The sequence below is a fragment of the Salmo salar genome, chromosome ssa19, assembly GCF_905237065.1.
Source record: "Salmo salar chromosome ssa19, Ssal_v3.1, whole genome shotgun sequence".
Classification (NCBI taxonomy): domain Eukaryota; kingdom Metazoa; phylum Chordata; class Actinopteri; order Salmoniformes; family Salmonidae; genus Salmo; species Salmo salar.
The window spans coordinates 53,406,714-53,419,573 of NC_059460.1; the positions used below are offsets into that span (position 1 = coordinate 53,406,714).

The window sequence follows — 12,860 nt, forward strand, 5'->3', positions numbered from 1 at the left end:
TAAGGTTAGGATTAGGGTTAGGGTTAAGGTTAGGGTTAAGTTTAGGGGTTTGGGGTTATGGTTAAGATTAGGGTTAAGGTTAGGTTTAGGGCTAAGGTTAGGGGTTTGGGGTTAAGGTTAGGTTTAGGGTTAAGGTTAGGGTTATGGTTAAGGGTTAAGGTTAGGGTTAGATTTAGGGTTAGGGGTTAGGGAAAATAGGATTTTGGATGGGAATCAATTATTTGGTCCCCACAAACATAGCAATACAAAACTGTGTGTGTGTAATTTTGCATTTGGCCTGCCTTTTGATCTGTTTGTGTCTCATGTTTTGTGTGTGTAGACTTGTCGTTTTGTGTGTGTTTACTTGTCGTTGTGTATGTTTGACTTATGCTTGTTTGACGTATTGTGTGTGTGTCCAAATAACATGTCTTTGTATCTGTCCATGCCTCCCCTCTCAGTTGGAGAACCAGGACTCGGTGCAGTCCCTGCTGAGGCAGACGGAGTCGGAGCTGAGCCTGATGATGCTGGATGCCATGCGGACCCAGGAGGACCCTCTGCAGAGGCAGCGTCTCTTAGTGGAGGAGGAGAGACTCAAGTACCTCAACCAGGAAGAGCTGCTCATCCAGCAGCTGCAGTGAGTTCAGCCTTTAAGTCAGGCTCAAGCTAGGGTCAGTGTGAATGAAGAAATAATGCAGACGGATTCAGATAGTAAAAAGCTGAATGGTATATTTAGTGTTGATCTGGAACCATGCAGTGCCTGCATAACATGGCTACAAGACAAGTGGCAATTGATTTTGGTCTTCACAGTGATCTGGAGAAGTCAGTGGAGGAACTCCAGAGGAACTCGTCAGTCAACCATGGCCTGGTAACAGAGCAGGACGTGGAGCAGAAGAGCCTGGAGCTCAGGTCTTTGGGAGAGACCCTCACAGAGCTCAAGAGTAAGGATATCAATAGGGGATAATGATACAGGAAGATACAACAGTAAGGAAATGTTTGGATGTAATAAAATTAACCCCTCATATAATTACCTTACTAGATAATTGCCGCAAGGACCAAATCTGTTGCATTGACAGTGAGTAGGCAGGTGTACGTAGCCTAGTGGTTAGAGCGTTGGGCCAGTAACCGAAAGGTTGCTGGATCGAATCCCCGAGCTAACAAGGTAAAAATCTGTCGTTCTGCCTCTGAACAAGGCAGTTAACCCACTGTTCCCCGGTAGGCCGTCATTGTAAATAAGAACTTGTTCTTAACTGACTTGCCTAGTTAAATAAAGGTTAAATAAAATAAAAAATCATTAAGGAAGAGGTGCTAAACATGCAGATGTTGTCACGTCTGGCATCATAGCACAAAATCACACAGTGGAACGAGAGGCTTGTTTACCAACTTGTGATACCAGACTGGTTATGCACCTAAATACCCTGAAATCTTTCTCCATGTGGTAGCAGAACCACAGGGGACAGAAAGTACAGTAAGCGCCAGCAGCGAGCATGACAGGAGACACAAAGACACTACTTGCATGTTTTACACACAAGCATAGATATACAATATACACCTTCCCTCTCTCATTGAGTTAATGGTGCTTCTGTCTCTATACCTCTCTTTCTCTTTCTCTTTCTCTTTCTCTGTCCCTCCCTCCCCCCAGACCAGTTCCCCAGTCTGCAGAGTAAGATGCGGGTGGTGTTGAGGGTGGAGGTGGAGGCTGTCAAGTTTCTGAAGGAGGAACCACACAGACTGGACACACTGCTGAAACGCTGTAACACTATGACCGATACACTGACCACACTACGAAGGTATGGTTCAACACAACAACTATGCTATATAAACATGTTGTTATAACATCATTGTTACGAGGGTTCCATTCAACTGGTGACTTGGTTTTCAAGATAAGTAAAAATTATACTCTTTCAGTACAAGGAGAAAGCACAGTTCATAACAAAAACTTTTTGGAGCAGATGAAAAATATATATTTTGGACTGATCCCAGAAAGCTGGTCACTAGCTTTGATGCAATAGGGCCCTGACAATGCTGTGTGTGTTGTTAGTGTATTGTATACCACCTGTACGTACAGAAAAGTGACCGAGGGCCTGTGGAAGGGCCAGGATGACATCTGCAGCCAGTCAGCCAAGCGAACTGAGGACACAGGAAAGAACTCGGACCTCGACATCCTGACCAGTCCACCGCTCAGCCTCAATGACCTGGGTGGCAGTGCCAGCCTTGCCAACTGGATGCCCATATCAGGCAGTGACCCGGACACCTCGGGACCTGAGCAGGATCCCCACCCTACAGCCAGCTACAGAAGCCGGGTCCTGGATGAGCTGCCGAGCCGCCGCGGTGCTGACAAATCAGTGTCCGTGGAGGTCAGACTGGTGCGGAACATTCCTCCCGGGGTTTATTCATATAAACTCCTCCTCACACTGCTAAATGTACACATTTACAGGGGAATCTGTACATTTACCAGTGTGACCATTTTCTGGAAAGTGTATAGATGTATAGTATATGTATAGTATATCTGTGTACATGATAGCCGCAATATATTTCCAATATACAATAATATTTGGGTTGACAAATATGTGTGTTGGCATAGGCTGCAGAGCGGGACTGGGAGGAGAAGCGGGCCAGTCTGACCCAGTTCAGTGCCCAGGACATCAACCGTCTGCTGGAGGAGACACAAGCTGAGCTGATGAAGGCCATCCCAGACCTGGACTTCGCTGCCAGGCAGATCAACAAGCCCGTGGTGCCCCCCAAACCTCACCCCAAACCTCAGTTTACCACCCCTGTCACTACCTCCACCAGCGCCTTCACCACCTCTAGTACCCTCACTACTACCAGTACTGAGCACCAGCCCAACAAGGTCCAGATCACTGCCTTGAAGCTGGAGGGGGGCTCACGTCGCGGATCTGGTGAGACTGAATACCACATCCACGTTGTAAAATTTGTGTTTGAGTTATGACTGAGCTGTCCTATAAAGATATGATGCCATTGTGTGTTGTAGCGGAGATGACCGTAACCAGGTATCGCACTGAGAAACCCTCTAAGTCGCCGCCTCCACCCCCTCCTCGCCGCAGTTTCCCATCAGCCCATGGGCTCACCACCAATCGCACTGGAGAAGTGACCGTCACCACCAAGAAGGTACAGTAAGAGTGCGATGGCTGGGAAAGATATACCTGCAAACCGCAGGAGGCTGCTGAGAGGAGGACGGCTCATGATAATGGCTGGAATGGAGTGAATGGAATTTTATCAAACACATACATTCCATTAATTCTGTTCCAGCCATTACTATGAGCCTGTCCTCCCCAATTAAGGTGTCACCGGCCACCTGTGGATCAAAGTATGAAAATGCACACCCTGAATGTTTCTGAAGATACTTTGAGTTAGGCTGTTGGATGTACTGTACGGATGTTATGAAGATGCTTTGAGTTAGGCTGTTGGATGTACTGTACGGATGTTATGAAGATGCTTTGAGTTAGGCTGTTGGATGTACTGTACGGATGTTATGAAGATGCTTTGAGTTAGGCTGTTGGATGTACTGTACGGATGTTATGAAGATGCTTTGAGTTAGGCTGTTGGATGTACTGTACGGATGTTATGAAGATACTTTGAGTTAGGCTGTTGGATGTACTGTACAGATGTTGTGAAGATGCGTCACATAGATGCCAACCCTGTTTTGTTCTTCTAAGAAGCTGGAGCCAGAAGACGGAGAGGCCCCGAAGACTCTGGTCAAGCTGAGAAGGACACCGTCTGACGCCCCTCGCCCTGCCTCCACTCCCCCCGTCATCGCCGCCTCAGCGATTAAAGATGAAGACCACGACGAGCGGATCATTGCTGAACTAGAGGTAAGAGTCCTTTCATTTGCAGTGTGTTACACTGCTGCAAAATGGTTTACCTTGAGCAGCTGCATACGTACGAAATGAGAATATGACATACCGTATTTATTGTGTTCATTGCAGTCGATGTTCGGTGTACCTTAGCAATATGATAACATTGTCTCTGCGACACTCTCCCACACCACACCCCTCACCACCCACCTTCCACCACACATCACCTGCCAGATATTTCAGCGAACCCCTGTCAAAGTATCCCCTTCCCACTCACTGCCCAGCACACTACCGAGGCCAACCCCTGCAGCCCGTACCCTTCCTTGCACCTCAGGCTCCTTGGGAAGAAAGGGAAACCTTAAGCCCCCCATAAGGCCCTCTCATTTTGCAGTGTCTGTGACCCTTCTAAGTCTGCCTCCTGTCCGGTCCCCCTCCTTCAGTCACTGCTGTTTCCTAGAGGGCCACTAATATCCCTGTTCATCATGGAGAGTCCCCTCTAATTCTGCTTGATACAGCAATTCTCTGAGCTGAAAACATGACAGAACGTAGTGCTTCTCTTGTCGAATTCAACCATCAACCATCTACAGTAATGTCTAATACCATTCAATCTAACTCCCCTGTCTGATTTAGCTAATTACTTCTTCCCTTGCTAATTCCACTGACTGCATTCTACACTCTGATCTGCATCCCATAAATCCAAGATGGCGTAGCAGTTCAGACGTCTTTGTCTTCGTCTTGTCGTGTCCCGTGTATATATCTTTTTTTTCTTTGTATATATTTCATATATATTTTTTATATTTTTAGCCTCAATTTCAACATACTCTCCTGCAACCCGCCTCACCCAATGTGGTATTGATCTGCTATTTTCTATACTTTAGAACCGGAATCCCCAACAGAAGCTAGCCAGCTAACTAGTGTCTAGCTAGTATTCAGTTAGCCACTGCTAGCGGTCATCAGCTAACCTTAGCCCGGTCAACTCCTGCCAGTCTGCACAGCGCGATTCAACCCAGAGCATACTGGACTGCTTTTTCTCCACCAAATCTCCACATCTCCAGATTCCTACCACAAGCTCTGAACCTTTTCACCTGGATCATCGCAGCTAGCTAGCTGCTATCCGAGTGGCTACTCCTGGCTAACATCTCTGTCCCGAAGGAAGCACCAGCTAGCCTGGAACTAGCCTCGTGCTAGGCCCATCTCCCGGCTAGCTGAAGAGGTCCATCAGCCACTCCTTGGGCTACAATACCTATTTTGCCAATTGGCCTGGATCCCTTTTACTGCCGACACAGAGCCCCGCCGATCCATCACGACTGGACTACCGACGTAATCCGCCCGAGGGGGTTTCAACAGGCTCCTCCGTCGTGACGTAAACTGAACGCCCATCCACTAGCCTGCTAGCCGCGGCCTGCTAGCTGTCTAGAGCATATCGGACTGTTAGCTGAAGAGGTCCATCAGCCAATTTCTTGGGCTACAATACCTATTTTGCCAATTGGCCTGGACCCTTTATTGCCTACACAGAGCCCTGCCGATCCATCACGATTGGTCTGCCAACGTAACCGTCCGAGGGGGCTACAACTGACTCTTCCGTCGCGATGTCCCCCTAAGGCCCTTCTGCTAGCCTGCTAGCCCCGGCCCACTAGCTGTCTGAATCGCCGTGTCTCCAGCTCTGTAACGCGGGTCATATAAAGGAGACCAAGGCGCAGCGTGTTTACTTTTAATTTATATACTTTAACAAAACAACAAAACGACCGAAAACAGTTCCGTCAGGTGACATACACTAAACAGAAAACAACTACCCACAAAACCCAGGAAAAAAACCCTACTTAAATATGATCTCTAATCAGAGGCAACGAGGATCAGCTGCCTCCAATTAGAGATCAACCAAAACAATCCCAACATAGAAATAGAAAAACTAGAACTTAAACATAGAAATAGAAAACATAGAACAACCCAAAACACCCCCTGTCACGCCCTGACCTACTCTACTATAGAAAATGACATCTTACTAGGATCAGGACGTGACAAGCTCGCCTAGCTACTCACTGGTCCCTATGATCACTCGGCTACGCATGCCTCTCCCTAATGTCAATGTGCCTTGTCCATTGCTGTTTTGGTTAGTGATTGTCTTATTTCACTGTCTAGCCTCCAGCCCTGCTCAATATGCCTTAGCTAGCTTTTTTGTTCCACCTCCCACACATGCGGTGACTTCACCTGGTTAAAATGGTGTCTCTAGAGACAAAACCTCTCTCATCGTCACTCAATGCCTAGGTTTACCTCCACTGTATTCACATCCTACCATACCCTTGTCTGTACATTATGCCTTGAATCTATTCTTCTGCACCCAGAAACCTGGTCCTTTTACTCTCTGTTCCGAACGCACTAGACGACCGACCAGTTCTTATAGCCTTTAGCCGCACCCTTATCCTACTCCTCCTCTGTTCCTCCGGTGATGTAGAGGTTAATCCAGGCCCTGCAGTGCCTAGCTCCACTCCCATTCCCCAGGCGCTCTCATTTCTTGACTTCTGTAACCGTAAAAGTCTTGGTTTCATGCATGTTAACATTAGAAGCCTCCTCCCTAAGTTTGTTCATTCACTGTTTTAGCACACTCTGCCAACCCAGATGTCCTAGCCATGTCTGAATCCTGGCTTAGGAAGGCCACCAAAAATCCTGAAATTTCCATCCCTAAATATAACATTTTCCGACAAGATAGAACTGCCAAAGGGGGCGGAGTTGCAATCTACTGCAGAGATAGCCTGCAGAGTTCTGTCATATTATCCAGGACTGTACCCAAACAATTCGAGCTTCTACTTCTAAAAATCCACCTTTCCAGAAACAAGTCTCTCACCGTTGCCACGTGTTGTAGACCACCTTCAGCCCCCAGCTGTGTCCTGGACACCATATGCAAATTGATTGCCCCCCATCTATCTTCAGAGCTCGTACTGTTAGGTGACCTAAACTGGGACATGCTTAACACCCCGACCGTCCTACAATCTAAGCTAGATGCCCTCAATCGCACATAAATTATCAATGAACCTACAAGGTACAACCCCAAATCCGTAAACACGGGCACCCTCATAGATATCATCCTGAGCAATCTGCCCTCTAAATACACCTCTGCTGTCTTCAACCAGGATCTCAGCGATCACTGCCTCATTGCCTGCGTCCGTACTGGGTCTGCGGTCAAACGACCACTCCTCATCACTGTCAAACGCTCCCTAAAACACTCCAGCGAGCAGGCCTTTCTAATCGACCTGGCCCGGGTATCCTGGAAGGATATTGACCTCATTCCGTCAGTAGAGGATGCCTGGTTATTCTTTAAAAGTGCTTTCCTTACCATCTTAAATAAGCATGCTCCATTCAAAAAATGTAGAACCAGGAACAGATATAGCCCTTGGTTCACTCCAGACCTGACTGCCGTTGACCAGCACAAAAACATCCTGTGGCGTACTGCATTAGCATCGAATAGCCCCCGCGATATGCAACATTTAAGGGAAGTTAGGAACCAGAATCCACAGACAGTTAGAAAAGCATAGGCTAGCTTTTTCAAGCAGAAATTGGCATCCTGTTGCACAAACTCCAAAAAGTTCTGGGACACTGTAAAGTCCATGGAGAATAAGAGCACCTCCTCCCAGCTGCCCACTGCACTGAGGCTAGGAAACACTGTCACCACCGATAAATCCACGACGATTGAGAATTTCAATAAGCATTTTTCTACGGCTGGCCATGCTTTCCACCTGCCAACCCTACCCCGGTCAACAGCCGTGCACCCCCCACAGCAACTTGCCCAAGCCTCCCCCATTTCTCCTTCACCCAAATCCAGATAGCCGATGTTCTGAAAGAGTTGCAAAATCTGGACCCCTACCAATCAGCTGGGCTAGACAATCTGGACACTCTCTTTCTAAAATTATCCGCCGCAATTGTTGCAACCCCTATTACTAGCCTGTTTAACCTCTCTTTCGTATCGTCTGAGATCCCCAAAGATCGGAAAGTTGCCGCGGTCATCCCCCTCTTCAAAGGGGGAGACACTTAGACCCAAACTGTTACAGACCTAGATCTATCCTACCCTGCCTTTCTAAGGGCTTCGAAAGCCAAGTTAACAAACAGATCACCAACCATTTCGAATCCCACCGTACCTTCTCCGCTATGCAATCTGGTTTCCGAGCTGGTCATGGGTGCACCTCATTCATGCTCAAGGTAAACGATATCATAACCGCCATCGATAAAAGACTGTACTGTGCAGCCGTATTCATCGACCTGGCCAAGGCTTTCGACTCTGTCAATCACCACATTCTTATCGGCAGACTCAACAGCCTTGGTTTCTCAAATGACTGCCTCGCCTGGTTCACCAACTACTTCTCAGACAGAGTTCATTGTGTCAAATCGGAGGGCCTGTTGTCTGGACCTCTGGCAGTCTCTATGGGGGTGCCACAGGGTTCAATTCTCGGGACGTCTCTTTTCTCTGTATACATCAATGATGTCGCTCTTGCTGCTGGTGATTCTCTGATCCACCTCTACGCAGACGACACCATTCTGTATACTTCTTGCCCTTCTTTGGACACTGTGTTAACTAACCTCCAGACGAGCTTCAATGCCATACAACACTCCTTCCGTGGCCTCCAACTGCTCTTAAATGCAAGTAAAACTAAATGCATGCTCTTCAACCGATCGCTGCCCGCACCTGCTCACCCATCCAACATCACTACTCTGGACGGTTCTGACTTAGAATATGTGGACAACTACAAATACCTAGGTGTCTGGTTAGACTGTAAACTCTCCTTCCAGACTCACATTAAGCATCTCCAATCCAAAATTAAATCTAGAATCGGCTTCCTATTTCGCAACAAAGCATCCTTCACTCATGCTGCCAAACATACCCTCGTAAAACTGACTATTCTACTGAACCTTGACTTTGGCGATGTCATTTACAAAATAGCCTCCAACACTCGACTCAACAAATTGGATGCAGTCTATCGCAGTGCCATCCGTTTTGTCACCAAAGCCCCATATACTACCCACCACTGCGACCTGTATGCTCTCGTTGGCTGGTCCTCGCTTCATATTCATCGCCGAACCCACTGGCTCCAGGTCATCTATAAGTCTTTGCTAGGTAAAGCACCGCCTTATCTTAGCTCACTGGTCACCATAGCAGCACCCACCCGAAGCATGCTCTCCACCAGGTATATTTCAGTGGTCACCCCCAAAGCCAATTCCTCCTTTGGCCGCCTTTCCTTCTAGTTCTCTGCTGCCACTATCTGGAACGAACTGCAAAAATCACTGAAGCTGGAGACTCATTACGCCATTTGCACACACTGTATATAGACTTTTCTATTGTGTTATTGCCTGTACGTTTGTTTATTCCATGTGTAACTCTGTGTTGTTGTTTGTGTCACACTGCTTTACTTTATCTTGGCCAGGTCGCAGTAGTAAATGAGGACTTGTTCTCAACTGGCCTACCTGGTTAAATAAAGCTGAAATTAAAAAATAAAACAATTAAAATATCTCCCTCACTAACTTTAAGCATCAGCTGTCAGAGCAGCTCACAGATCATTGCACCTGTTCATAGCCCATCTGTAAATAGCCCATCCAACTACCTCATCCCCATATTGTTTTATTTATTTTTGCTCCTTTGCACCCCAGTATCTCTACTTGCACATTCATCTTCTGCACATCTATCACTCCAGTGTTTAATTGCTAAATTGTAATTACTTCACCACTACAGCCTATTTATTGCCTTACCTCCCTAATCTTACCTCATTTGCACACACCGTATATAGATTTTTTATATTGTGCTATTGACTGTATGTTTGTTTATTCCATGTGTAACTCTGTGTTGTTGTTTGTGTCGCACTGCTTTGCTTTATCTTGGCCAGGTCGCAGTTGTAAATGAGAACTTGTTCTCAACTGGCCTACCTGGTTAAATAAAGGTGAAATAATTTTTTTTATTAAAAAAAATCCGTATTCTAACTAAGCTGTGCTCTAATTCTCTAACAAACTAACTGTTATGACAACTGACAGTTCTATTAGCTGGAGTGCATATTGAAAGTAAATGTATACTGCATGGAGTGTGTTAGGTGGAATAATGTACAGATGTCGGATCTTAATTTGATCACTATTTTCCCTGCGCAACAGTGAATTCAAATTAGCTATAAAAAAACGTTGTTCTCTTTCCCTCCATGTGGGGACAATCGAGTCATTCGGACCAGTGCCAGCTATCAGGATCCTTCTCTCTCTCTCGCTCGCTCAAAGGCTATGTCCTACTGCTACTATAGGCTTCTAGGTCCTGTTACTGCAACATTCAAATGTACAAACATTTATCTGAAATGCAGCCATACACATCAACAACTGACATTTTATATAGCTTAATAACTCAATATAGATATTGGTCTCCACTAAGACATACAAATGTAGCGGGAATGCAGCCATGTATCCGAAATGCAGCCATGCAGTAGGCTACATCTAAACTATAGCCTACCGTACACTCTTAGAAAAAAGATGCTATCTAGAACCTAAAAGGGTTATTCAGCTGTCCCTATAGGAGAACCCTTTGAATAACCCTTTTTGGTTCCAGGTAGAACCCTTTTGAATTCAATGTAGAACCTTTTACACAGGGGGTTCTTCATGGAACCCAAAAGGGTTCTACCTGGAACCAAAAAGGGTTCTACCTAGAATCAAAAAGTGTTCTCCTATTGGGACAGTCGAAGAACCCTTTTGGAACCCTTTTTTCTAAATGTGTAGCCTATCAAAACTAATCACATATAGGCCTATAATATCAGATGTAAAGACAATGTGACATTGAGAATAGTGAGGTAGAAAACCAGCCCATAATTTTTTTATCTGCAGTGTATATTATCAAAAAAGATGGCATCTTAAGGTTTCTAGCAAACCTGAGTTTAGGAATCAACTGTCAAAATTGAGTTCAATTGTGGCTTGGGGTGGTCTAGCGGTTAGGGCAGTTGTCTTCTGCGTGCACATATAGGCCTACCGTGTCATTGTGGGTTCGATTCTGGCCCAAGTCCTTCTGGCACACATAACTAAATCCCCCAATTGACTTGATTTAGTTACACATTTCAAATATGGACAGTCCAGGGATATTTTACCCCTGATCTTGATAATAAATGACAATTCCCGACACTTACGTCCATTTATTATAATCCAAATAAGAATTCACACGAGACGCAATGTAGCCTGCACGTAGCCTACATAGGCTACTTGAACTGGTACCCAGTGGACCTGCAGTCTAATGTACAATGTAGGCACAGTACTGCATTGTATACAAACAAATCCTCCTGCTGCAGGATTATTTTCATCCTGCGACTAAACTGGTCAAATTAAGATCCGACATGTGTACTTCAATTCAAGGTTCGCTGACAGACTAAGAAAAATGTCAGAACACTCTTACTGCTCAAGTGACACATTTAGCTCTGTCAAAGGTCTTGTTTTATTGCTCCCAAATCAAAACAAGTCTCAGCTCACTAGGGAAGCTGTCAAAAGAGCTGTGGTAGAGCCGGTTTCAGGTTAACAACTCTGCACTACTGACTGAAATGACAAAACTGATCAGGATGTAGGGATAGCTCTAGTGAGACTGTCTGCACCCAAAATGGCCATCCTATTTCTTATATTGTGCACTGCTTAAGGCTCTAACAAAAAATAACCGCACTATATTGGGAATTGCGTGTCATCTCAGATTTGACCATGGTGCAAATAAGACTTCATGCTTTTGTCCTCCCATAGAATGCCAGCAACTCACCAGGGGCATCCAAAGGACCTCAGTCGACTGTAGCGGCCAGACTGAAGCACCTCCAGCAGGGCAGCCTGGAGAGGCCCAAGACCAGGAAGCAGAGAGAGGACTTCCCCAAGATCCAGGGCCAACAGCAGGTATTCCACTTCTAGATGGGCCCTCCTCAGAGGAGTTTTCCTCCTCAGAACAGCTCTGGTGGCGTCCTGTGACATTGACAACTACCCCCTCTCACAGCTGTCTGGGGCAACTACTGGGCTATTTCAAGACTATACTGGGATACAATATGTTATCAGTGATGAAAAAAGGGGTGGGCTCATCTGAAATGTTTTGACTTTGAGCTGTGCCAAGTGGTTGGATTCTAAGTGGATTGTGTACAGAGCGTGCTCTTTCCCTTTGGCTAACATTGATGTTTTTGAGGAGACTAAGGTGGTGGGGATATTGTACCCTAAATGAGCTGAGTGACAGCTAAAACTGTACTCCTTGATAATGCCACGGAATAGTTTTACATCTCAATGTTGAACAGTGTTAATTTTGTCAGCTATTTTAGATGTAGTTTTCATCTTAGTCTTTTGACTAAAATACCTTTTAGTCTTAGTCCCATTTTAGTTATTTCATCCTTCGTAGTTTTAGTTATTAACAGTCGACAGAAACTCTGGACATTTTTTGTCTAGTTTTAGTCACTGTCATTTTAGTTACATTTTAATCTGTGATTTTTGTTTCTCCATTAAATCATTAACATTTACCTCCAACATTCATGTCCACATTAAGATAGCCTTGTCCAACTAGGCCTACTATCCCCTCATATTGCTGGCAACATTGCTGTTGTGGTAGATTGTAACCAATTCCAGCCATGGTTTACCATATAGGCAACAAAGCCTTGGCTTCAGGTTAAACAATTTAGACCTACAACTCTAATTTTCTCCCCGTCATAACCTTGTGATGGGGGTAAACAACAGTGATTCTCTTAAAACAGGAATCTGAACTTTCCAACAATGCCAGAATTATTACTGTACTCCTAATATTGAGAAATTAGCATTAGTAGTTCCAATTGGAAAAAGCAACGGCATTTGCCGATCGCGAGAGCGGCAACATAGATGAATAACAGATCGCATGTTAATAGAGCTTCTGATGTGATCAAAGCAAACATATCCTATATGAAAGTAAGAGAGAGTAAACATTATTGGTGCAATTGAAGTGTTCTGGCTATGCATCAGTTCAAAAGAAAGATGCGTGACTGAAGTGACCGCCTGGTAGCTGTGTGTGTGTGAGAGCAGGGCAGATCAACTCAATCAGCCAGCACAACTGAAAGATCAATGAGAGGATTGCATTCAATT

The 12,860-nt window shown here is 45.4% G+C and overlaps 1 protein-coding gene across 5 annotated transcripts in view; it reads left to right on the forward strand.

Annotated features, from left to right (window-relative positions):
- LOC106579341 (SRC kinase signaling inhibitor 1) overlaps positions 1–12,268 on the forward strand; it is a 60,035-nt gene extending 47,767 nt beyond the window's left edge. For 3 of the 5 annotated variants that reach the window (XM_014159186.2, XM_045702469.1, XM_014159188.2), the window contains 8 exons: positions 438–613; positions 787–917; positions 1,619–1,766; positions 2,018–2,342; positions 2,561–2,876; positions 2,969–3,105; positions 3,654–3,809; positions 11,520–12,268. In XM_014159186.2, the coding sequence (XP_014014661.2) occupies positions 438–613; positions 787–917; positions 1,619–1,766; positions 2,018–2,342; positions 2,561–2,876; positions 2,969–3,105; positions 3,654–3,809; positions 11,520–11,678 (1,548 nt within the window). In that variant the 3' untranslated portion in view covers positions 11,679–12,268. The remainder of the gene's footprint in view (positions 1–437; positions 614–786; positions 918–1,618; positions 1,767–2,017; positions 2,343–2,560; positions 2,877–2,968; positions 3,106–3,653; positions 3,810–11,519) is intronic. The other 2 variants (XM_045702470.1, XM_045702468.1) reach the window with 2 other exon arrangements.
- The last annotated feature ends 592 nt before the right edge of the window (positions 12,269–12,860 follow it).